Raw genomic sequence first — 25,639 nt, 5'->3', positions numbered from 1 at the left:
CTGCACTCTAGAAAGTGGCGAGTTCGGATCACCTCGGACACCTCTTGCTCGCATCATGCGGTGGTTTGTCCTTGCACTAACAGTAAACTCCCAATCGCCCCTCGCCTCACAGCCCCCGGGGCCGGGCCTTGGCCCATGATGCTCCCGACCTCACCTGGCAGCCTGCCTTCCTCACCCAGCATGCTCTAGGTACACTGGCCCTGCGGGCACCGCCGTAAATTGTGAATGACTCGCTAAGGCTGGGGCTGAATCCTCCCCCTGCACCTTCCGCACCCACGGGCTCAGGGAGCGGGAGGCAGATGAGTGGGCTGAGTGCGCCTCCTTGACTATGCAGCTTCCTGCTCAGCGCTGCCGCCAGCTGACTTCCCTTTCGCATGGAGTATCTGGCGGAGCAGGGGGCCTGGGGTGGGGGTGCCAGTCCCCACCACGGGGACCTTAAAGCGATGGACCCTCTGACCCCTCGTATCAGATGAGGAAGCAATTGATTGAGAAGCAAATCAGACTCTGATAGGTTCGCCTTGTATTGGGGACTCTGACTGTCTGTCTGTCCACCCAAGGTTTTTTTTAATATTTTATTGATTTTTTACAGAGAGAAAGGGAGAGGGATAGAGAGTTAGAAACATCAATGAGAGAGAAACATCGATCAGCTGCTTCCTGCACACTCCTACTGGGAATATGCCCGCAACCAAGGTACATGCCCGTGACCGGAATCGAACCTGGGACCCTTGAGTCCACAGGCCAACGCTCTATCCACTGAGCCAAACCGGTTAGGGCCAAAGATGCTTCTAGGAGAGGTGACAAGCCCTCTGGTGGCAAGTCAGCGCACTGCTGGAGAAGGTGTTCCCAGCGCGTGGGGAATAAGAAAGCAGAGGCTGCCCCCATCTGGCAGGAGTCGGGAATATAGGGTTCGTTAAAGAGCCCAGAGCCCCAGCAGAACAGCCCCAAGCGGACACACTAGCTAGTGAAGCCACCTTTAATGACCACCTGCCCGGGCCAGGCTCTTTTCACCGACCATCGCATCTCATCCTCAGAATAACCCCGTGAGGGTCCGTGAGGCTCCGAGGGGGTTGCCGCTCTGGCCAAGGTCACTGGGTCATTCAGTAGCAGGACCAGGGTCAAAGCCAGACCTAAAGCCCAGGCTCCCAGAGCACAGGCTTTTAACTTTCACCTCTGAGCATCATATGAGTTTGGGCTTCTCGTGGATGACCTTTGTCATGTTGAACTACGTTCCTTATGTACCCAATTCGTTGAGAGCTTTTATCATGAAAGGATGTTGAATTTTGTCAAATGCTGCTTCTAGCGCTATTGAGATGATCATATGCCTGTTATATTTCACTAGGGGCCCAGTGCACGGGATTCGTGCCTTGGTGGGGGGTGTGGCCTGCGGGGATCGGCCCGCTGTGGGAGCGGCTATTCATTCCGGTCAGCCCAGCGGCACTCTCATTGTGGGAGCGCACTGACCACCAAGGGGCAGCTCCGGCGTTGAGCGTCTGCCCCCTGGTGGTCAGTGTGTGTCATAGCCGCTGGTCGACCGGTTGTTCTGGTTGTTCTGTCGTTTGGTCGCTGGGCTTTTATTATAGAGGATTCTATTAATGTGACGTAGCACATTTATTGATTTCTGCATGTTGAACTATTCTTGCATCACAGAGATTAACCCCACTTGATCATGCTGTGTGATCCATTTAATGTGCCGTTTAATTTGGTTTGCTGGTATTTTGTTCAGAATTGTTTCAACTGTATTTATCAGGGACATTGCCTGTAGTTTTCTTCCCTTGTGGTGTGCTCATCTGGCTTGGGTCTCGAGGTAATGCTGCCTCACAAGGTGAGTTTGGGAGTGTCCCCTCCTCTTCAATTTTTTTGGGATAATCTGAGAAAGATTGGTGTTAATTATACGTGAAATGTTTGGTATAATTCACCAGTGAAACCAGATCAGTGAAACCATCTGGCCCTGGACTTTTCTTGTTAGAATTTTTTGTAATTATTATTCCATTTTAATCTTCATCATCATTAGTCTGTTCACACTTTCTATTTCTCCATTATTCAATATTGGTAGCTTGTCTGATTCTAAAAATGTATTAATTTCTTCTAAGTTGTCCAAGTTGTTGGCATATAATTATTCATTGTAGTCTTTTATGAGACTTTGTGTATCTGTGATAGTCGTTGTAATGTCTCCTCTTTTATTTATAATTTTATTTACCAGAGTCTCTTTTTTTCTCCGTCTAACTAAAGATTTGTCAATTTTGTTTACCTTTTCAAGGAACCACCTCTTTGTTTTGTTCATCTTTTCTATTGTTTTTTTGTTCCCTATTTCACTTATATCTGCTATAATCATATTATTTTCTTTCTTCTGCTAACTTTGGTCTTAGTTTGTTCTTCTTTTTCTAGTTCTTTGAGGTGTAATGTTAGGTTGTTTATTTAATATATACATTTTATTGCTATAAACTATCCTCTTAAAACAGTTTTTGCTGCATCCCATAAGTTCTGGTAGGTAGTGTTTCCATTTCCATTCGTCTCAAGATATTTTTTTTATTTTCCTTTTGATTTCTCCTTTGATCCATTGGTTGTTCGTTGATGTGCTATTTAATTTACATGTGTTTGTGAAATTCTCACCTTTCCTTCTGTTACTAATTTCTAGTTTCTTACTATTATGATCAGAAAAGATAGCTGATATGATGTCTATCTTTTAGAATTTGTCCAGACATGTCTTGTGGCCTGATGTATGCTCTAGCTTAGAGAGCGTTCTGTGTGTGCTTGAGAAACAGGAGTCTTCTACTGCTGTTCAGTGGAATGTTCTGCCTCTATCTGCCAGGTTCATTTGCTGGGCCGTGTGGACCAAATCCTCTGCTTCCCTATTGACTCTCTGTCTGGGCGGCCTATCCACACAGCGAGAGGAGTAGTAACATCCCCAACTATTACTGTGTTGCTGTTTATTTCTCCTTTTAGTTCTGTTAGTATTTGCTTTACATATTTTGGTGCCTTATGTGAAAAAAGTACACAGTATTTAATATATGTATATTTCTGTGCATATATTTATACATTTATACACATCATATTTACATAAAATATATAGGCTATCTATATCATAAAAGGCCTGTGGTCGTGATGCCTGCGGTCGGGACTCACCAGGAGATGCATTGATGGGTCCCGCGGTGGCCGCGGTGGGCGGGACTTCTGGAGCGTCGCGGGGCGCCGGCAGTGTCAGCGGAGCGTGCGAGGCTTCGTGGGGCGGCGGACATGGCCCTGATGGCAGGTTAGGCCTAGGGGACCCTACACACGCACAATGTAATCAGGCGCTGAGCCTCTAGTTATATATAATAGCTTACTATATAGACTATATATATACACATATGTATATGAGTACAAATGCATATATGTATATATAGCACAGTGTATAAATAGTGTGTTATATAGTATATGTATACATATTATGTATAAATATGTTATAGACTACATATACTATATTATATATATGTATACATATCCTATATAATAAAAGGGTAATATGCAAATTGACCCTAACAGTGGAATGACTGCTGGACCAGTCACAATGAGGCGCACTGACCACCTCTTGGTCCCTTTCCCCGACTGGCAGGCTCCGATCGCCTGATGGCAAATGGGGAACCGGGAGTGGATGGCAGGGGACGTGGGGAGTGCCAGGCCAAGGCCCCCATCCTGCTGGTAGCCCCTCACACAGAGTGCAAACCTGCGGCAGGGACGGGGCCAGTGAGCAGTGGGAACAACCGATCTCTCAGTCCCTTCCCCCGGCCGTCAGACACCGGTCACCAATGGAGAACGGGGATGGGTGGCAGTGGAGGGCAGGGCCAGCTGTGGGCAGCCAGGGAAGTTGGCCCTGATCGCAGACCAGGCCTAGAGACCATACCCATGCACGAATTTCGTGCGCCGGGCCTCTAGTATATAACAAAATACTATTTCTAGAAGAATATATATAACACTGGTAACTGTTGTTGCCTCCAGGAAGAGAATCGAGTGCTGGGACTTAACTTTCACAATATACATTTTCTATTCTTCTTAAATTTTTTATCACATATTACCTATGCAAGAAAAATATTTAAATGTAAGGGATACCTCTGCTTCATAGAATGTCAGGAGATAGAAATAGAGTCACGTGCCCCCCTTTCCAAAAAATTGTGAAAAGAAGCAACTATGCAAAAGAATTGGCTCAAACAATGAGGTGTCCAGTAAAACCCACTATCATGCACAAGGGGTCCCACGGGCCGTGTCTGAGAGCGGGGGCGTTAGGCCCAGTCCCGAAGCCCGGCCTGCCCAGCGCATGGCCACATCCCTCCCCTCTGTGGGTGCCACGCTCGGATCACAGGCGCTGCAGGCCCAGCACCCCAGGAACAGCTCACACAGAATGCAAGCCTTGCCGGGAACAGCCAAGGCTGACCCTCGTGTGCGCGGGACCGAGCTGATGTCCAGAATGCCGCGGGCACGTTTACACTGCCCTGTGTCTGTGACTGGAGGTCAGAATAGCCCTGGTTTGATGCCATTTCATTCTTGCAGGCCGGTCTCTTTCAACCCGTAGCCATCCTTATTTCAACTTTCTTCCCATTTGTTCCAGCCCCTTCCTATGCTGGCTTTTAAATACAACTCAATTATTAATCTTTCTCTAATTGAAGCGTTCCTTTTTCCTTTCTAACTTCGTAATACATTTATTCTCACCGCTCCCCCGCCCCCTCCAACCGCCCCATTTTCTATCTTATCTCTATTTGCTTTTCATGCAGAATCTTGATGTTCTGGGCCCAATTCCACTCTTGCTTCCTGGCCTGTTCAATTGAAAGCAGCAAATATTGATCTCCACGCCACAGAGTACTTCCCGGTTGTCTCCAGCGCCGTGTAATGCGTCCATTTGTAAAGCTTCTGTCTTCCTGAATCCATTTCCCTTCTGATTAACTTCACCATAAGGGCCCGTTGCCACAGTCCCAGCCATCCTGCTCCTGGCTCCGCTCTCGGTGGCTCTTCTCCCCAGGGCTTCGTGCCCAGGTCCTTCTGTGCCTCTCAGGGCCGCAGGAGCCTCCGCCACCTGTCCTTAGCCCCGCTGAGAAAAGGAGATGGCCCTGGGAAACCGAGGCACCCCTAGGCCCTGGGACATGAGGCAGGGATGTCGACAGCTTCTTAATCACCAAAGAGCACATTGATTGATTTCCTCCTGGGTCCAAAACCTATGTAAGAGAATGGCTTTTGTTTTCTGGTTGTTGTTGTTTCAGAATGTGAGAAGGCATTAGCAAATCATGTAGATGAGAAGGGACTTATATCTAGAATATATATATAAAAAAAAAACCCTACAATTCAACAAGACCAACAAAGCAAATCTTAAATGGACAAAGAATCTGAACACACATTCACTAAACAAGCCCATGTAGAGATGCTCAGCTTCATTCATCATTAGGGAAATGCAAATCAAAACCACAAAGATACCATGACACAGACTCTATGATCATAACTTTTTTTATATATTTTTTTCCTCTGGCTCTATTTTTGTTCATCAGTTTATGTTGTTCAGTATATTTCTATATAGGCCAATGCTCTATCCACTGAGTCAATCCGGCTAGGGCTAATCATAACGTTTTTAAAAATATTTTTTATTGCTTTTCAAGGGAGACAGAGAAAGAGATAGAAACATCAATGAATTGATGTTTCTGGCTGAGCAGCATTCCCCTGTGGGAGCGCACTGACCATCAGGGGGCAGCTCCTGCATTGAGCTCCTGCCCCCTGGTGGTCAGTGCACATCATAGTGACCAGTCGTTCCACTCTTCGGTCAATTTGCATATTAGCCTTTTATTATATAGGATTGATTTCAGAGAGGAAGGGAGAGGGAGAGAGGGATAGAAACATCAATGATGAGAGAGAATCATTGATCAGTTGCCTCCTGCACTCCCCCTGCTGGGGATGGAGCCTGAAACCTGGGCATGTGCCCTTGACCAGAATGGAACCTGGGACCTTTCAGTCCATAGGCCACACTCTATCCACTGAGCCAAACCAGCTAGGGCTAATCATAATGTTTTTAAAAATATTTCTTATTGCTTTTCAAGGGAGATGGAGAGAGAAATAGAAACATCAATGAGAAACATTGATGGGCCGCCTCCTGCATGCCCCCCACTGGTGATTGAGCCCCCAACCTGGGCATGTGCCCCAACTTGGAATCAAACCAGTGACCTCTTGGTGCATGAGACAACGCCCAATCAACTGAGCCACACTGGCCGGGCGATCATAACTTTTTTAAATGGAAAATAATAGATGTTAGCAAAGATATGGAGAAAGTGGACATCTCATGCATTGTGATGGAGAGAAATGCAAAACGGTGCAGCCCCTGGGAAAACAGTGCAGCGGCTGCTCGATAACTTAAGCATAGAATTACCATGTGACCCGGCAGCTCCCCTCCCGGGTATATACGCCAACAGAATTAAAAACAGGTGCGCAGACAAACACGTATACTCCTATGCTCATAGCGGCACTGCTCACGGTAGCCAAAAGGTGGAAACAGCCCAATGCCCAACACCTGATGAGTGATTAAACATTCATTCCTAGGTGCCCAGGCCATTGGAATATCGGGGACACCTATCAGAACGGCTAAAATTTAAAATCGTGGCAATAAAATGCCGGAGAAGGTGTGGAGAAATTGGATCTCTCATTCATTACTGGTGAGAATGCAAAAGGATATAGCCGCCACTCTGGAAAATAGCGGGCAGTTTCCGCAATAGGTTCAATACTTATCCGACTCAGAAGGTATTTCAATATCCTTGAACTGAACGTTTCTAGTGGAAAATGAGATTGCAGATGTAGTTAGAAATCTGGGGGCCCCAAGCAGAAACTTCCCAAAGACCTTCCCTCCCCAAGGGAAGCGAGTAGAAAGGAGGAAAGCGAGGTCTGGAAATTTACTCCAAGGCGGGGGAGGGAGGCAGCCGGCTGCCTCAGTTCTGGCTCCGACTTGAGCTGGCCGCTCGCTGCACCTGGGATGTTAAAGGAGCCGGACTCACTAGGAGACAAGCAGGATGCAACCCGACTTCCTCCCACTTAGGTCTTCAAACCCACCGTCTGGCCTCCGACGCACCGCCCAGCCATATCTCTGGAAGATCTGCAGCGATGTCTCTCAGCGCCAGCTCTGCGGGGTCTTCTAAGGCTCCCTCCCCTACCGAGGCCCTTTTCTGCCCGTCCCCGGCGTTGGCCTCTTTATGACTCCCCTGGGAGCCCTGCTCGAAGGCCTCCCGACCCCTCAGCCTCTATCCAGTGGGAGTGACCGGGCACAGAGCCCTCAGAGGCCTTTGACGCTGGGCAGGGGGCAATATAATATTTGTGTAAATAAGCAAACAAATAAAAATACAATTATGACATTAATGGCTCAGTGGTTGGGCACAGTTCCATGCACCCAAAGGTTGCCAGTTCAATTCCCAGTCAGGGCACATGCCCAGGTTGCAGGCTCAGTCCCTAGTAGGGGGTGTTCAGGAGGCAGCCAATCAATGTTTTTCTCTCACATGGATGTTTCTCTCCTTCTCCCTTCCTCTCTCTCTAAAAATAAATAAAAATACTTTTAAAAATAAAATCTATAATAATAAAAGCACAATATGCTAATTAGACCAGACATCCTTCCGGACAACCTTCCGGATGAAGCCAGGGCTGCGAGGGAAGCCCGGGTCGCCGGTGCCGGTGGGAAGCTGGCGCTGGAAGCCAGGGGAAGGAAGGCCTACTCTTGCACGAATTTGGTGCATCAGGCCTCTAGTAAATAAATAAAAAGCTAGAAATACTTTAAATCTTCCCCCAAAGCAGTGGTCGGCAAACCGCGGCTCCCGGGCACATGCGGCTCTTGGCCCCTTGAGTGTGGCTCTTCCACAAAATACCACGTGCGGGCGCGCACGTACAGTGCGATGGAAACTTTGTGGCCCATGCGCAGAAGTCGGATTTCGGCCTGGGGAGTCTATTTTGAAGAAGTGGCGTTAGAAGAAGTGGGGGGTGTAGGTCGGTGGGGCGGGCAGCAGGATACGCGCGCGGGGGAGGCCCATGCGATTCGTGCACGGACTGAGTGAGCCAGTCAGTCAGCAGTCTCACTGTGCAGTGGTTAGTGCTAGTCCCGTCCGCAAATCGCGCGCGGGTGACAAAAGTACCTACTTGAAGCATAAAGTTACCTGTATTTTTCCAACCAGCTGCAAATCCTACAGGTATTTTTGTCATCAATTTAAGAATTGTAATTCTTTTGTGTTGGTGGCTTTATTATTATAAAATGAAACATTTTTTAGGTGCCCCGTTTGAGATGGCTACAAAGAAGAAGGAAAGAAAAACAGAAGATGAAAACTGTGGATTTAAAGTTGAATGTACCTACCTATATAGTGTAAGTTTAAAAAATGTGGCTCTCAAAAGAAATTTCAATCGTTGTACTGTTGATAGATATTTGGCTCTGTTGACTAATGAGTTTGCCGACCACTGCCCCAAAGCATCAAAGATCTAACAGTGTAAGTGTCCCCAGGCCCAGGTGACTAAAATCTCAGGACCAGCTGTACCCTGGAGGTGTTTGCTAATCTGAGTAGCTGGGAGTCGGAATTGCCCTTTTGTCAGCCACAAAGGGCTTGCACAGTGTAGGATCGGTCTGCCTCGGGCAGGGAGTTGAGTAAGCCACCTTCGGTCTGAGACTCAGAGAGGCTGCCTTGTAGGAATCGGGGGATAAACTGCGGCCTGAATCTGTAGCACCAAGCCTGGAACTTAGGCTAAACGACCCCAAAATCCTACAGGAAGGAAGATAATGTCATGTTAGGCCTCAAACTATTTCTACAATTACTTTCTCAAATAAGGTGTAGAGGGGCGGTAAATCAAAGATATGAGGAGACAAGACAGAATGAACTAGAAACAACGGAAACAACAGACCACAGAAATAGACCCAATGATTTCCAGATGCTGGAGTTCTCAGGCACAGGCTGTGAAATACTGTATTTTATCAACTCCAAAGTGCCATTCATTGCAAAAAAGAAAAGAAAAAGACATCATCTGATGCTCTATTAAATTAGGCTGCCAACCGTCACACTAGCCTCTCATTGCTTTGACATTTGTTTCACTTTTCCCTGATTTCCGTTGCATTGCTTGGTGAATGGAGGGCAATCCTTCTCATGATTTCAGTATCAAAATGTAAATGCAGGCCAAGACACAATCACAGAGACCAGATTTACCCTCCCATCCGCAACAATTAAAAAATAGGCCAAAATGTAGGAAACAATGGCAGTCAAGACAACGAACACAAACAGCAAAGGACAGTGGCTCTTAAGGGACAAGACACAAATGAGAGGAGCCCTGCAATGCCCTGACCGCAGTTCGGGGAGAGAAACCCTGGCCGCCTTTCTGAGGTGCAGGAAAGCAGCTGGGAGTAGAGTAGAAGCCAAGACAGCTGTTGCTTGCAGGACAAAGAACTGGAGAGGAGAAAGATTCTCAGAGAGAACTCTAGAGATCTGCAGAGGGGCCCCTCTGGGTATGCAGTTCAGTGTTATCAGCACGTGCACCTGAAGACCCCTGGCTGGGGAAAGCATCCCCTTGAAAGATTACAGGGGAATGGGCACAGAGCTCACACAGGGCTGGGAGTGGTGTCCATTTCCAGCAGCAAGAGTGGAAAGCCTCATCACTCACAGAGCATCATGTGAATGTCTAAGGCCCTTGCCTCGGTAGCGGGGGAAATTAACCCCAGATTAAATGCAGCCTGGTACTGCCTGAGACACATAAAGACAAGATCCGAAAGGATCAAACTGTTTCCAAGTAGCTGTATCCCAGAACGAAGCTCAAAAACATTTTATTTTTTAAATCTTTTTTTTTTATTGATTTCAGAGAGGAAGGGAGAGGAGGGAGAGAGAGAGAGAGAGAGAGAGAGAGAGAGAGAGAGAGAGAGAGAGAGAGAGAGAAACATCAATGATGAGAGAGAATCATTGATCGGCTGCCTCCTGCGTGCCCCACACTGGGGATCAAGCCCACAACCCGGGCATGTTCCCTGACTGGGAATCGAACTGTGACCTCCTGGTTCATAGGTCGATGCTCAACCACTGAGCCACCGACCAGGCTGCTCAAGAACATTTTAATGAACTTGACAATAGCCAGCACCCAACAAGGTAAAATTCATCACATCCAGAACCCACCTTCCTCAGCATCCCCACTGCTAACACCCCACCTGGGCCACCATCTTGACTACAGTAACACTTACAGTGGGTCTTCTCCTTCTCTCCTTGCTCCTAGCAGTCAGGACAGGACAGGTTATGCCGCAGTAACAAATAATACCAAAAACCCTAGTCACTTAACCAGCAAAGGCTTTGCCCCACACTCACCTCCAACACAGGCCTGGAGAGGGGCTGTGCTCATCTCAGTCCAATTGGCCTGAGATAACAAAATATCACACATCGGGTAGCTGATAAATAACATACAAATTTATTTCTCACAGCCCTAGAGACTGGGGAGTCCAAGACCAGGGGGCCGGCATGGTCAGGAGACGTGTGTCCTCACGTGGTAGAAGGGACCAGGGGACTAGCTGGAGCCTCTTTTATTTGGGCTCTAATCCTATTCCTGAGCACTCTGCCCTCATGACGCATCACCTTCCAAAGGCCCACCTCCTAATACCATCACCTTGCGGGGTAGGTTTCAACATGTGAATGGGAGAAGTTCACTCCATAGCATCATCATGATGGTTCCACGACCCAGGCTGGCAGAGCAGCCTGGAGCATTGACAGGCAGCTCGGGGGCCCAATTGCCCTTTGGCCCTTCTGCCGAATCGAACCTTTACTTCTGTTCACATTTCGATGGCCAAGCAAGTCACATGACCCACTCGGAACTCTAGCGGGTGGAAGGCTGCAATCCAAGCACGTGCCCCGGAGCTAGAAATTAATCTCAGCCCAGCGGACAGGGCAATGCCTGTAAAAACATCCATCAGCTCTGGCTGCCCCCGTCCATTTTCTCAGGGCCAAAGCCGGAGCTCCCAGGGTCCCTACGAGGCCCTGTGCACCCCGGGGCCCATTACCTCTCTGATCCCACCTGTCCTCCTTCTCTTCCCTTTCCCGCTCCCCTCCAGCCACACTGACCTCCTTTCTGTCCTCAGACAGGCCGATCCCACTGCTCCCACCTTCGCACTGCTGCTCCCTCCTGTAGGGTTCTTCCCCCGGCACCCGCGGCTCACTGCCTCACCTGCTTCAAGTCTTTACTCAAAGTCACCTTCTCAATGAAGCCTACCTGTACCATCTTATTTAAAACTAGAGGCCTGGTGCACAGATTCGTGCACAGGAGGGGTCCCTAGGCCTGGCCTGTGGGGATCAGGCCGAAACTGGCTCTCCGACATGCCCCGAGGCGTCCCGGATTTCAAGAAGGCGATTCTCGGGTGAGGCACTCCTGGAATCAGGCTTCCTCCTCTCTGGTTCTGGGTGTGTCACCCAAGAACCGCAGCTGCCAAGTCACTGCGGCTCAGCAGCCCCTGTGTTGAGCGTCTGTGCCCTGGTGGTCATTGTGCATCATAGCTACCGGTCGAACGGTCGGATGGTCACTTAGGCTTTTATATATATATAGATTGCCACCCACCCTAGCAGGTTTGGCTCAGTGGATAGAGCGTAGGCCTGGGGACTGAAGGGTCCCTAGTTTGATTCCAGTCAAGGGCATGTACCTTGGTTGCAGGTTCCTCCCCAGCCCGGGCCCTGGTCGGGGGCATGCAGGAGGCAACCAATCGATGTGTTTCTCTCGCATTGATGTTTCTCTCTGTCTTTCCCTCTCTCTTCCACTCTCTCTAAAAACCAATGGAAAAATATCCTCAGATGAGAATTAAAAATAATAATAATTAAATGAAATAAATAAATAAATAAATAAATGAAATTGCCTCTGCTCCCCGCGACCCCCGGCCTCCCCCTCACCCCCGGCCTCCCAGTTCCCATTAGCTTGTGTTTCTTCTATTTTGTTCATAACACTTTTTGCCTTCTAACCTGCTGTACAGTTTCCTTATATCCTATGTTTTTGCTTATTGTCTACTTTCCCACTGGAATGCGAGCCACAAGGAAAAGGACCTTTACCTGTTTAGCTCACTGATGTATCGCACGCACTTCGTACAGTCCCTGGCACATATTAGTTGCTCAATAAACACTTATTTATACACGTGATCAATACTTATGTAAATAGATGCTAGTGAACACCTAACGCTCCCTGCACTTTGGGATTACACTCTGATAGACTTGATCTGAGTAGGCAAGGCCGAATGAACCATGACCTTCATCTCCAACACAACACACTTACGGGGTAACTAAGCAGATAGACTCACCTGGGAACGTGGGCAGTGGGAGGCACTGGAGATGATGAAACAATAATTGTTGCTCCTTGGGGACGGAGTGGGGGGTAGAGAGGGGGCAGCCAGGACAGGCTGCCACCTTGTGGTTCAATGAGGAAGTGCACCCAATCTGATCAGGAAACTGTTCATTGACAATATCCTCTACCTTTGGACACACTGAGGCTTTCCAAGAGTCTCTCCAGGCTTCTGTGAGCAAGATGGGCGTCACCCCGCGTGGCCCTCTCAGAGTCCTGCGGGGCGTGTGCCCATGGACCTGAAATGTAACCCGAAGATTTTTGTGACCAGCATGATCTTTCATAGGTAGACTCAGGCAGCCACTCATTCCTTCAACAAACACTTGCCCAGCAGTTACGTGGGGGCCGGACATTCTGAGCAGGACGAGGCCCTGCCTCTTGGAGGGATGGGAAAACAGCACCCACTGCTTCAACCACTATTTCCTAAGAGCCCACTGCACGGAGCTGGCCTTGGCGGGGGTAATCAAAGGGACAGATAGGACTGCCCGCAGGGAGCTGACGTTCTGGCTGGCCGATAAATAGGAGGGTGGCGACCCCTGTGTGAAGAAATGCACATGGGAGAGAGATGACATTTCCACGTTAGAGAAGGCCTGGGTAGATAGGGATGGGCCAGTGGGGAGAACAGCACTCCGGGGAGAGGAAGCAGATGTGCTAAGTGCTGAGTGTTCTAGGAATGGAGAGGCCAGAGTGGCTGGAAGGCCGTGTGCCTGGGGGAGGAGGACAGGGGGAGGTCAAGAGGTCAGCAGAGGCCGGATCCTGCTGGGCCCTGAGGGCTGTGGAGAGGACTTGGCCTTCATAGATATGACCTAATTTGCCTTTCTGAAGACCCATCTAGCTGCAGATAGGGAATGGCTTCAGAGGGTAGCTTAGCCGGTTTGGGCTGCTATGACAGAATGTTACAGACCAGCTGGCTTATAAACAGCAGAAACTTATTTCTCACAGTTCTGGAGACGAGGAATTCCAAGATCGAGGGGACGGCAATTTTGGAATTCAGGGGGAGCCCGTTCCCTGGCTTACAAATGATCCTCTTTTCGCTGTGTCCTCCCTCACATGTGGAAGGGGCAAGGGAGCCCTATGGGGTCTTATAAGGGCACTAATCCCACCCAGGAGGTCTGCACCCTCATGACTTAGTCACCTCCCAGAGACCCCCACCTCCTAACACCATCACATCGGGGGTTAGATTTTAACATGCAATTTGGGACGATGCCAGCATTCCGTCTATGGCAGAGGAGCGCCTACACATGGAGGGGAGCAAATGCAAACATTTAGAAGACAACAGTCCAGGCCTCAGGGGGCTCTTGTTCCAGTGGGAAGGTCATGGGTCAGGCGGCCCAGTCCATCTGAGTTCAGATCCTGGCTTCACCACTTTCCCGTATCATGACCCAGGGCAACTTCTCCAAGCTTTGCTTTTCTCACTTAAAAATGGGGAAAATCATACATTGCAGATGTGTTGGGCAAATTAGATACGAGAAATAAATATGGACTGTCTGGTGCTGTACATGGTAGGTGCTCAATAGAAGTCATATTATAACACACACACACACACACACACACACACACACGCCCCTTTACAAAGGAGGAAAAAGACAGATGTATCCCCACTGGATAAACACAAAGTAGAGATGGAGGCAGTACCGAAGGGACCGGGGTGTGGTGGCCTTGAATGCCGACCTAAAGCACATGAGCCTCTGTGAGCAGTGGGAGCCAGTGAGGGCTTCTGAGCAGAGAAGGATCATGAACAGAGCTTCCTTTTTACTTTTAATCCTCACCTGAGCATACATTCTCCATTGGGTTTTAGGGAGATTGGAAGAGAGAGGGAAGGACAGAGAGAATCATCAGTGTGAGAGAAACACATCGATTGGTTGCCTCCTGCACGAGCCCCGACCAGGACCCGGGCCAGGGAGGAGCCTGCAACCAAGGTCCATGCCCTTGACCGGAATCGAACCCGGAACCCTTTGGTCCACAGGCCGACGCTCTATCCATTGAGACAAGCCGGCTAGAGCGATCAGAGCTTCCTTTTAGGAGGAAGATGCTGTTGGCAGCCAGGGAAAGGGAGGAGCTAGAAGGAAGAAAAGCGTGCTCTCCTCCTTCCGGCCTGGCCTCGGAGATGCCACTTCTCTCGCCCTCCTCCCCGCCCCCGAGCTCTGTCCTGCAGCCCGGGCACCTGGAACCTCGCTTGAAGGCCTGCTCGCTTACAGCCATGATCTGTTTCACAGGCCTGGTGTGCCTGGCCACTAAGCGTTTCCAGGTTCGGCCGTGCTAATTACGAGCATCTCGCCAAGCCCGCCGACCAGACAGCAGTCTTGGAGGGAACGCGTCTCGTTCCAAGTCCCCTGCCTTCGTCCTGGAAGGCAGCCTGGTTCCTTCTAGAGGCAGCGGGTGGGGAGCCGCAGGAAAGGACAGGCTTCAGCTTTCTGGGCTTGGCCACCATCCTGGGAACCTGGGACTTGGGAGCAGTGCAGCCAGCCAGCCGGGCAGACACCAGAAATCACAAAAAGACCAGGACCTAACTCAGGTTGGTGGGTGCGGTGCCCCTCGGACATGCAGCCCTCCTCCCTTTGTCAACTCCGGTATTGGTTTCCTAGGGCAGTGATGGCAAACCTATGACACGCGTCAGAGGTGACACGCGAACTCATTTTTTTGGTTGATTTTTCTTTGTTAAATGGCATTTAAATATATAAAGTAAATATCAAAAATAGAAGCCTTTGTTTTACTATGGTTGCAAAGATCAAAAAATTTCTCTATGTGACACGGCACCAGAGTTAAGTGAGGGTTTTTCAAAATGCTGACACGCCGAGCTCAGAAGGTTCGCCATCACTGGCCTAGGGCCCGCCGCTCTCCAGCTTGCACAGTGCACGTCTAGAACAGGGTTTCAGAATAAATCAGCGAAGGCAGAGATGTGCCTCCTTCTCTGCTCCGTCTTCTCCTCGCCCCAATCGCGGAGAACGCCACATTCCCAGACGCATTTTGGACACAGCGAAGCTTGGTGTGACGAGATCCCTGGGGAAGCGGTAGGGACAAGCACAAGCCCACCAGCGAGGACTTGGGTCCGAGAAATGGAGACGCAGATGGAGATGGGTTCATTCATCTCACACGCGTTTCCCTGGGGCCTCTCCACGCTAGTCTGCCACACGCCAGGGGATTTGAGACGAAGAAGACCCATTCACGCTCCTTGGGAGCTCAGAGTCCGGCAGAGGAGCCAGCTCAATGACAAGGCAATAATGGCTGTGATGAGGCACGGAGATTGCCAGGGAAGAAGCATAGCTGGGATGAGGGCTTCCTGGAGGAAGTGACATCCACGCTGGGCTTTGACGGCTGAATAGGAGGTCACCGGCAGGCAGAGCAGGGAAATGACTAGCTTACGGCAAGGCATGTAGGTAGGGAAAATACAGAAGGTATTTTTCTCTGGAGATCACAGGTTGGTACGGGAGGAAAGTGGAGGCAACTGATGGGAGATGAGGCGGCACACGCCAGCAAGGGCTAAAATGGTCAGGACTCAGAAGGAGTGGATGTGCTTTAAGGCAGAGTTAGGGTGAAATTAGGTTTGGGATTTGAATTCAGTTAAAGAAAACGTTTAACTATATTAGATCGACTAATAGCAGAATAACAAAAATGTGCCCTGGCTGGGTGGCTCAGTTGACTAGAGGGTCATCCCATCACCAGAAGGTTGCAGGTTCGATTCCCCATCAGGGCACGGAGGGAGGTTAGGGGTTCGATCCCCAGTCAGGGCACATGCTGGAGGCAGACGATCAATGTTTCTCTCTTCATTCTCTCTTTCTATCTCACTCCCTTCCTCTCTCTTTAAAATCAATAGACATATCCTTGGGTGAGGATTTTTTTTTAAAAACCCACAATAATAAGGAAAAATAAAAATGCATGTGCTTTACCTGTATTATCTCACTCAGACCTCAGAACAAGCCTAAGAGGTCGGGATAATTCTTATCCATCTTGCCGATGGGGAGGTGGAGGTACAGAGAGGTCAGTGACGTGGCCGAGGTCACACAGTTGGCAGGCGGCAGTTGCCAGGGGCAGGAAGGGTGGGAAGGGGGTTAATGTTTAACGGGTACAGAGTTTCCATTTGAGAAGATCAAAAAAGCTCCAGAGAGGGATGGTGGTGATGGTTGCACAACGAAGTGAATGTACTTGATGCCACTGAACTGTACACTGAAACAGGGGCTAAAACAGTAACGTTTAAGTCATGTATATTTTATTGCAATTTAAAAAGAAAGACAAAGGGAGGGTCTGGAAACCTGTAGCGACTGCATCTTCACCTACAGCCGGTGGGGAAGGCAGTTTGGCTTCGAAGGCCAGGCCTGCTGCAGGGAGGAGGTGAGCACCTGGGGGCACAGGACCGGCTGTGCTGCCCGGGTGCCGCTGGAGGGGGTGCCGCCGGGGGCAGGTCTCCACGCCTTGCCTTTCTGGGAAAGCCGAGGAAGCCGGCTGATTCACAGATTTCCTCTAGCGTCTGCCTGCTGCGGTCCTGCCTTATTAGGAAGGCTGGGCTCATGCAGAGGGTGAGGTAAAAGGCACAGCAAAGCCAGGCCTTTGTCACCCTTGACATTTCCAATCCTTTGACTTACAGACGTGAGTCAGGAGAATGCGCGGTGCAGGAAGTCACTCCGTGAGGGTCCTGGGGATGCTCAGATACCGTGCGCCCACTGGTCAGCAAGGAAACTTCACTAAGAGGCTGTTACACAGGTGCAGGCGGGGCGTGGGTCCCCCAAAGGGGCGATGGAGCAGGCCCAGCAGGGCTGTTCCCACCCTCAGCGGGGAAAGTGGGTGAGGGAAGCCTGAGGGAGCCAGCGTGGGGAAGTGCCGTTGGTAAGGATGGCCCCGCAGGAAGGGAGCTGGGGAAACGAATATCCAGACCTCTCCCCTGCCATGGGCCAAACCCAGCGGGCAGCCAGAGGACAGGGAGCCCGTCAACGAAACCCACACAGGCCAGCCTCGAATCAGAACAGGGTGGTGATGGGGTAGGCGCGAAGACAGACAGGAGCAGAGCAAGGGCCATGGGCCAGGTAAGAAGGTCGCCAGGTGGAAAGCCCTGGGTGCCCAGCGAAGCACAGTTGTAGGGGGGGGACCTCGCCCCCAGGGGGACTCTTCCTCCCCTAGCAGATCGCTGGTCCAACATTGGGCCCCCTGACCTTTCCTCCCGAAGGTAACATCTGGGCCTCAGTTGTAGTTCAGCTCCGGGCCCGGAAAAGCTGCAAAACCAGACACGCAAGGCCATGGCTGCCCTCGGGACCAGCTGCTCTGGGCGAGCAAGCGCTCCTTCCTGGGAGCAGGGCTCACCTTTCCCCTCCTCCTCTGCCTCCCCCAGGCCCATCACCTTGACCTTCCTCACTTCTAAGCTCCAAGGGCCCTTCCGCTGCCTCTATAATTTGTTTCCTAAGCCCATTTGCTTCTACAAATTACTCCTTCTACCTCTGCGATTTTCCAAGTAAATGTTCTCTTACAGTTTGAACCTGGGCTCTGAATGCTTTCCTAGCCAGAACTCAAGTACCGAGGCCGCTGAACCCAGGTCCAGTCTGACCCCACCCGCCTAACACCTGGTGCCACTCCCACCGCCCCCGCCAACAGTTAGACCTGGCAGAGACGTCAGAGGGGCAAATGGAGGAACTCATCCAAAGACAATCAAACCAAACTACGCCTCGGCCTGGCCAGGGCTGCGGAGCAGCCTCCTCTCCTGGATGACCCCCACCCTCGACCGAAGGCTGACCTTGGACCCAGGGTAGGAGGGAGCCGCCACCCCCTTTCAGGCACAGAGGGGAGCTATGTGACTTGTTGGAAAGAGCCCTGCTTACCAGTGTGAGAGCCTCGGCCAGAGCCCCAACCCTCCTGTCCGCCTGGTGACCGTACCTTCATTCGGCCCTTGGTTCAGCTTCCCTCTCCTGAAACTGACTCGGTGCCTCATCGGGACTAGAAGGCGCTGGATGGAGTGGGGAGCAGCCCAGCCCCCCCAACTGCAGCCTGTGAAACACGCCTCTACCGCTCTGGGAGTCCCAAGACCCCTCTCACAGCCTGGAGGCCCCTGCTCTGTGAATTGGGTCGGTCAGCAACCTTTCCCTCCAGGAGTTGCCCTGAGGATTCAAAGAACATTCCTGAAAAGAGGGAGGCACTGCACCTGGCCGGGAGGAAGCTGCACGTTTGAGGCTGATGGCTTTGCGTTGTAACAAGCACCCACTGGCCCCCATTCATTCACACACACACACACCCCTTACCCTGCCTCGCACTATTGTTGCAGTTATTTTGTTCTTGCCTTTGCTGCGGTTTTTCTCTCCCTTATTTTGTTCTTGCCTTTGCTGCGGTTTTTCTCTCCCTGTCTCCCCCCTCTCGGCCTGTAAGCCCAGAAGAAGCCCCCCCCCACCCCGCGGCCCCCCGAGTCCCGAGGGCGTGGGCTGGGTTTACAAATGTCAACCCGTAGGCATGGCCACGGGCTTCGCGTGCGCTTTCTCGCCAGGGCAGCCCTGGCTGGCGGGCAGTCCCGCCAGGCCCGTTTCACGGATGGGGAACGGAACCCAGAGAGGTTCGGCGACCCGCCCCAGGTGACCGAGCCGGAACTGGACCCGGGAAGTCCGGCCCTTCCATCCGGCGCCGGGCCGCGGCTCCCGGAGCCAGGGGAGCGCCGCGCGCCCAGGAGGCCACCGGCGAACGCGCGGTGGGTCCGCGCCGGCCCCTCCCCGTGGCGGCGGCTGGGCGCGGGGACAAAGGCCCGGCGGAGGCCGGACGTGGGCCCGCCGGGCCCGCGGCGGGGCCGGGCCCTTTAAGCGGGGCGGGCCGGCGGCGCGGGGGGCGGGCCGGGGGCGGGAGGCGGGCCGGGCCGGCGGGCGCGCTGAGCTCAGGGCGGCGGCGGCGGCGGCGGGGACTCGTGCTCGGCCCGGGCTCCCGCTCGCACTCGGCCCCCGGCTCCCGACCCGCGGCGGCGCGCCCCCCGCAGCCCCGGCCCCCCGCGCCCCGCGCCCCGCGCGCGCTCGGCCCCGCGAGCCGCAGCCATGCCGCCGCGGCGCAGCATCGTGGAGGTGAAGGTGCTGGACGTGCAGAAGCGGCGGGTGCCCAACAAGCATTATGTGAGTGCGCGCGGCCCGACGCCCCCCGCGCCCGCGCCCGCGCCCCCGGGCGACCGGGAGCCCCCGGCCCGGGAACTTATGCCCCGGCGGTCTCCCCACCTCGCCGCGCCGCCGGGTCTCCGGCGCCTCCCTCTCCCCTCCCCCCTCCCCTGTGCCGGGTTCTCGTCCGGCGCCCCGTCCTCCCTCCTCTCCCCCGGGCCGCTTCTCTCACCCTGTCCATCTCCCCCGGCCCCCTCCACTCGTGTCCTGCGCATCCGTGGAAGTCGGGCCCGGCTCCAGGCGACGTAGGGACAGAGGGAGAGGAGCGCCTGCCCTCGGGCCCCTCTGGCCCTCGGACCGCAGGGACCAGCCACAGGTAGCCCCCTCTGCCGCGCCCTTTCAGGGGAGCCGGCCTGAGCGGTGCAGGAGGTCTCTCTGAGAATGGGTGCTTGCAGCGCCTGCACCCTAAAAAGGTGAAAAAAGAAAGCAGCCCCTGCCCCCCCCTCCCCCAATAACTTCTGTTTTAAAATGTGGGAAAGTTTCTCCTGGTGTCTCCCTCTGCGCAATGCGACTTTGCTTAGGGCCGGTGAGGAACTGGGGAAATGGGCCAGTGGGTCCATCCTGCAGATGGGAAGGCTGAGGTTCCAAGAGGCTGCGGGTTCTAGAAGGTGGAGCTGAATTCAGGTCTTCCCCGCCGCTGGAAGGTGTGCCTGGGGCGGACAGGGACCCGCATATGGGAAATGGCTTTCACAGCAGCCTAGGAGCTGAATCTGGGGGGTCCAAGGGGCCCTGGGCCCACCTCAGAGGTTTGGGTAGAGGGATAATGGGGCTGTGCGGCCCCCCCCCCCTCCGCTTTGGGGAGGCCTCCCTACTGGAGAGGAGGGGGCTGTGGTGTCTGGTGGTGAGAAGGGGGCCGTAGCTGCGCCTAGCTGCAGAGAAGTTCACCAGGAAGGAAAAACGAGTGAGAGGGAGGGAAAAAAACCCTAACAAAGAGGAGTGGAACAATGAATAGCAAAGGGCGTTGGCTGCCAAATTCGGCTCCTTGGCCTCCCGGAGAGTCCAGTCGCCTTTGGATCCGTTTTCTTCAGAGGCTCATTCCTGCCGGGCAGACCCGCGTGCCCTCCGCGCTCGCCTGTGAAATTCTGAGAGGCGATAGCGGGGTGCACTCTGCGAGAAGGGGTGTGCTGTGTGCGTCTGTATTGTTATTGGCTGGGCAGCTGGTTCTCCCGGCGGTGGGAAGCTATTTCCTGGACCTGTGGCATCTTTAAATAGAGTAAAGTTTCCCTAGACTCCAGGACTGAGCTAAACTGTCTGTTTCCCCCTCCCCCTTTGTGTGTGAGAACTGTTCCACATGCTGCCAGATCCTGGGTTTCTTGTTGGAGCCTGTTACGTGTATCACCCGCCTTGCCTCTCCGGGTTAGGCGACGGTTTCACCCACATGGCAACAGGCGGACGTTTGACACGCACCATGCTGCCTCCCACCAGACCTGTGAGCTGGCAAAACCGGAAAAGAAACAGCCACCAAGAGCTGGCACCAGCGGCCGCTCGCTCTCTCCCGTGCTTTCCCGACGCATGCGTGTCAGACAGGGGTCCTTGAGCCCCTTTTACAGATGGAGAAACCAAGGCCCAGGAAGGTGAGGTCCTGCGCCTGAGCTCGCAGCCAGGGGCAGAGCAGGTATCTAAATCCCAGCCTGTCGGGCCCCAAAAGTGATATTCCACCAGCGGACACCACTTCCCAGGCCCCACACCGCACAGCTCCCCTAAAACGCCGGGAAGTCTGCCATCTCCTGTGACCACCCTGAGCTTTCCGTCTCTGCTTAGTCAGATCCCTTCCTGCCAGGTTTTTCTGAAGCTCCGGCAGCTTTGAGAGGTGTCTTTCTAAGCTTTCAGCCACTTTTTAGGGGCCTCTCAGGACAGGCCTCTGAATGTTCGAATGCGGATTGGGGTTCCAATCTTGGCCTCACACCTGGCTCGCTGTGCGGCCTCTCAGAGCCTCAGTCTCCTCCCCTGTGGGCTTGGTGGGGTGAGGGTGCCCACTTCCTAGGGGGAGGGACCATGTGACTGGTCGGCTGGCTTTCCCTCACAGTTAGATGCCCGCCTCCCCGCCCCGTGGCGTCCCTGTCACTCTGATTGGAAACATGCTGAAGTCACATGGGGAGGGATGTCACCAGGAGCTTGTTTTTCTGTGTGTGGTGTGGGTTTAGTCACTCGTACCGTGATTCAAGGTGGCCTCCCCTCCCTTCTGTCCAGCCTTTGGGTTCCCCGGATGAAGAGATGGGTTGAACTGCGGTTTGAGTCATTCATCCGCAAGAATGGGGCAGGTTTAATGCCGTGAACCCACCAGAAACTGTCACGACCCCCACTCCTGTTCCCAGGCCATACCCACCCCACCGCCCTGGAAGGAGTGGGTGTGGGGGCCGCTGTTGGCATGGGTCTGCGCTTTCATTCCATGCTGTAGCCTCCTTTCTGAACCTGGCCCAGCCGCCCTGGAGAGAGTGTGAGCAGGGAGTTGAACAGTCCTGGGCTCCGCTACCATCCTGCTGTGGGACCTGGGGCTGGTGAACGTACCTTTCTTGGCTCCATCGCCTATAATCTGTAAATTGTAGACACGGCACCTTGCCTCAAGGGCAGAAGTTCTCAACCTCGACACTGCTGACATTGTAGACCAGGTAATTTTCTTGCCGCGCGGCTGTCCTGTGCGCTGCAGGATTATAACGGACCATCAGTGGGCCCGCGCTGCCTGTCACTGCTTGAGCCGATTCAGCAGAGACAGGGTTGAATCATCATGAGGGTTTATTCCAATCCTGCCGGCAGCGTGGGAGAGCAGCGGGTCATCCACAAAAACCTGCTCTGCCCCCCACCATGAGCTAGCTGCTTGTATTGGGTAGAAAGACAAAAATCTTTGGCCCAGGGGGAAGGGTATGCCAAATGGGCAGTTTCTAGGTAATGGGGGTTGGAGATTTGCAATGGCCCGCAGGTATGCAAGGGCCGGGCGTCTTCAGAGGCCTGCTATGCCAAGGGCTGGGGGTCTTCAGAGGGCTGGCGGCTCTGGTTTCTGCAACAAGGTTGTTCATCTGTCCACCCTAATGGGCAGCTCCCTGATGGGGAGGATGGGCTGCATTTCCAGGTGAGCTCCCAGGTCCCAGCCAGACTAGAATGTGCCTTTTTAGTCAGAACAAAACAGGCGCAGTTAACAGGGCATGATTAATGTTTCTTACAATTATAGCTGGTCCCCAGTGTCCTATTTCTGCCCCTATCGGGGTGTTTAGTAGCACCTCTGGCTTCTACCCACTAGATCAGCGGTTCTCAACCTGTGGGTCACGACCCCTTTGGGGGTCGAACGACCCTTTCACAGGGGTCGCCTAAGACCATCGGAAAACACATATATAATTACATATTGTTTTTGTGATTAATCGCTATGCTTTAATTATGTTCAATTTGTACCAATGAAATTGGGGGTCACCACAGCATGAGGAACTGTATTGAAGGGTCGCGGCGTTAGGAAGGTTGAGAACCACTGCTCTAGATGGTAGGAGCATCCCCCTCCCCAGCTGGGACAACCAAAAATGAGTCTAGTAGACATGTTCCCAGGGGGTCAAAATCCCACTCATCCCTACCTGCAGCCACTGTATGAGAACGTATAGATCAGGTATGGAGCGCTCCGGGCACCAAGACCCTTAATCCCCCCCAGCCCGCCCCCCCTTTGTAGCTAGTCCAGCCACCCCCTGCTCATCACCCGGTTGCCTCGGAGGGAACAGGTCACCGGTTCTGGAGATAATCATTGGAGAACTGGAGCTTGGGGCTGCCCTCCAGGGCCGGTCCACCTCTTCCTCCTGAAATGGCATCGTTTCATGATTGGGGTGGCCTCCCTCCCATGCCCTGCCCCAGCGTCATCCACCTGTGGGCCCAGCCACCAGCCAGGTCTGAAGGTCGCAGGGGCCGAAGTTCCTCTGGCCTCTGAGATCCCAGAGGTTGGGTGGCGTTACTATTGGCGATAAAATCAATGATATTATTTGGAGAGGCTCCCCAGAGCCGTGGCCTTTCTCTGCCGGCACCTTTCCTGCCCAGAGCCAGGGCTTTCCGAGTGAATGTAGAGAACATCCTGGCTGGGCTATCTTCTGGCTTGAGGGGAGGGGGAAGTGCCCCCTGTGGGTTTTGCGGTTTTATTTGATTGCCCCATTTCCTGCACTGGAGTGGGGTAGCTGAGGCCTTGGGTTTAGAAGAGGCTTAGTCATCAGGGCCCCAGGTGCTGGCTCGCTCTGTCATGAGTTCCTTGGATGTTAAGAAGAGCATGGTGGCCCCATCTGTGGAGCTCATCTGTGGAGCTTCGACCCAGCAATGCAGAGGTCACTGGTTCATTTCCCGGTTAGGGCATGTGTGGGCAGGAAATGGGGGGGATCCTGCAGGAGGCAGCTGATCAGTATTTCTCTCTCATTGATGTTTCTACCTCTCTCCCTTCCTCTCTCTCTAAAAAATCAATAGAAACATTTAATTTAAAAACAAAAAAAGAAGAGCATGCTGGTAGTAGTTGGAGCAGCAATATCTATAATAGCTGAAATCGGATCAGTTGTTGTGGGCCAGACACTGGGTCAAGCTCTCTGTGTATTTTGTCATCACAACAGCCCTTTAGTTATATTTGATACACTCTTTTATTTTATTTTATTTTTTTCAAAAAAAAAAATATACACACACTAGAGGTACGGAGCACAATATTTGTGCACAGATAGGGTCCCTAGGCCTGGCCGGAGATCAGGGCCAATCGGGGCCTTCTGGCAGCTGGCCGGTGCTTTCCTTCGTTCCCTGCCGCCCCCTAGTGGTCAGCACATGTCATAGCGAGCGATAGAACTCCTGGTCTCCCAGTTGAACTCCCGCAAGGACACTTTGCATGGTAGCCTTTTATATATCTAGATTTTTAATCCTCACCCGAGGATATTTTTCCACTGGTTTTTAGAGAGTGAAAGGGAGACAGAAAGACAGAGAAATATCAATGTGAGAGAAACACAGCGTTTGGTTGCCTCCTGCACAAGCCCTGAGGGCCCAGGTCAGGGAGGAGCCTGCAACCAAGGTACATGCCCTTGACCCGAATCGAACTCGGGACCCTTCACTCCACAGGCCAACTGCCTGTCCACTGAGCCAAACTAGCTAGGCAGGGCAATACACTATTTTAAACATATGGGTACATAGAATAAATACCTACCCATCATCCAGCTGTGAGATCTTTTACATTTTGCCTTATTTGTTTCAGATCATTTTTGTTTTTTAAGAAATAAAACATTGCGGATGCAAAGCCCCATATGTACCCTCCACAACACTACCCCCCCCCCAAAAAAAACAACAACAATGTCCTGCCTTTGCTGTTTATCAGTCCCATGCATTTTTTAAAAATCCTCACCCGAGGACATGCTTAGGGAGAGGAAGGGGGAGGGAGGGAGGGAGGGAGGGAGGGAGGGAGGGAGGGAGGGAGAGAGACCGGGGATCCAACCTACAACCCAGGTATGGTGCCCTGACAGAATCAAACCCACAACCTTGCGATGCCCACTCAACCAGCTGAGCCATTCAGGCTGGGTCCATGTACATTTTAAAATAAACTATTAGCCCTGGCTGGTTTGATTCAGTGGATAGAGTGTCATCCTCCGACTAAAGGGTCCCAAGCTTGATTCCGGTCAAGGGCACATGCCCAGGTTGCAGCTCGAGCCCCGGTAGGGGATGTGCAGGCGGCAGCCGATCAGTGATTCTCATCATTGATGTTTCTATCTCTCTCTCCCTCTTCCCTCCTCTCTGAAATCACTAAAAATATATTTTAAAAACATAGACCATTAGCTAGGATTTTTTTCTTTAACAACTTTATTGAGGCGTAGTTACCATAACTTAAAATTCATCCATTGTAAGTGTACAGTTTGCTGATTTTTTAGTAAATTCATAGAGCTGTGCATCCATCAGCACAGTTTTATAACATTTCCATCACCCCCCCCCCCATAAAAAGATCCCTGTGTCTGTTTGCAATCAATCCCCCCACCCCCATACCTTTTCACATTTTTGCCTTTTTAACGCTTCCAAAAGTCTTGTGGCGGATGTTTTAAAGCTACATAAAAACATTACACTTTTGATATCGGTGTTGCTCCTTGTGGCTCCAGTTCCTTTCAACTGCTGTTTAATATTCCACCCTGACTATGCGGCTACTTATTGGCGCTCCTATTGGGGTGTTCTCAGCGGCTCGCTTCCTTGGAGCTGCTTCCGGGCACAGTTGCGGGGGGAGGGGGTGTGTCGGGGGGGGGCAG

The 25,639-nt window shown here is 52.3% G+C and overlaps 1 protein-coding gene across 2 annotated transcripts in view; it reads left to right on the top strand.

Annotated features, from left to right (window-relative positions):
• Positions 1-19,150: 19,150 nt before the first annotated feature.
• The window catches only part of SH3PXD2B (SH3 and PX domains 2B), a 90,167-nt gene continuing 83,678 nt past the window's right edge, over positions 19,151-25,639 (top strand). For both annotated transcript variants that reach the window (XR_009453129.1, XM_059699193.1), the window contains exon 1: positions 19,151-19,382. Coding sequence is in view for 1 of the 2 variants with exons in the window: in XM_059699193.1 (XP_059555176.1) it covers positions 19,308-19,382 (75 nt within the window). In the remaining variant the exon portion in view is untranslated. The remainder of the gene's footprint in view (positions 19,383-25,639) is intronic.

Source organism: Myotis daubentonii, chromosome 5 (assembly GCF_963259705.1).
Source record: "Myotis daubentonii chromosome 5, mMyoDau2.1, whole genome shotgun sequence".
In the NCBI taxonomy this organism is placed as follows: domain Eukaryota; kingdom Metazoa; phylum Chordata; class Mammalia; order Chiroptera; family Vespertilionidae; genus Myotis; species Myotis daubentonii.
Note: the sequence above shows the minus strand (reverse complement) of the source record. Positions and strands in the feature narration are given on the sequence as shown.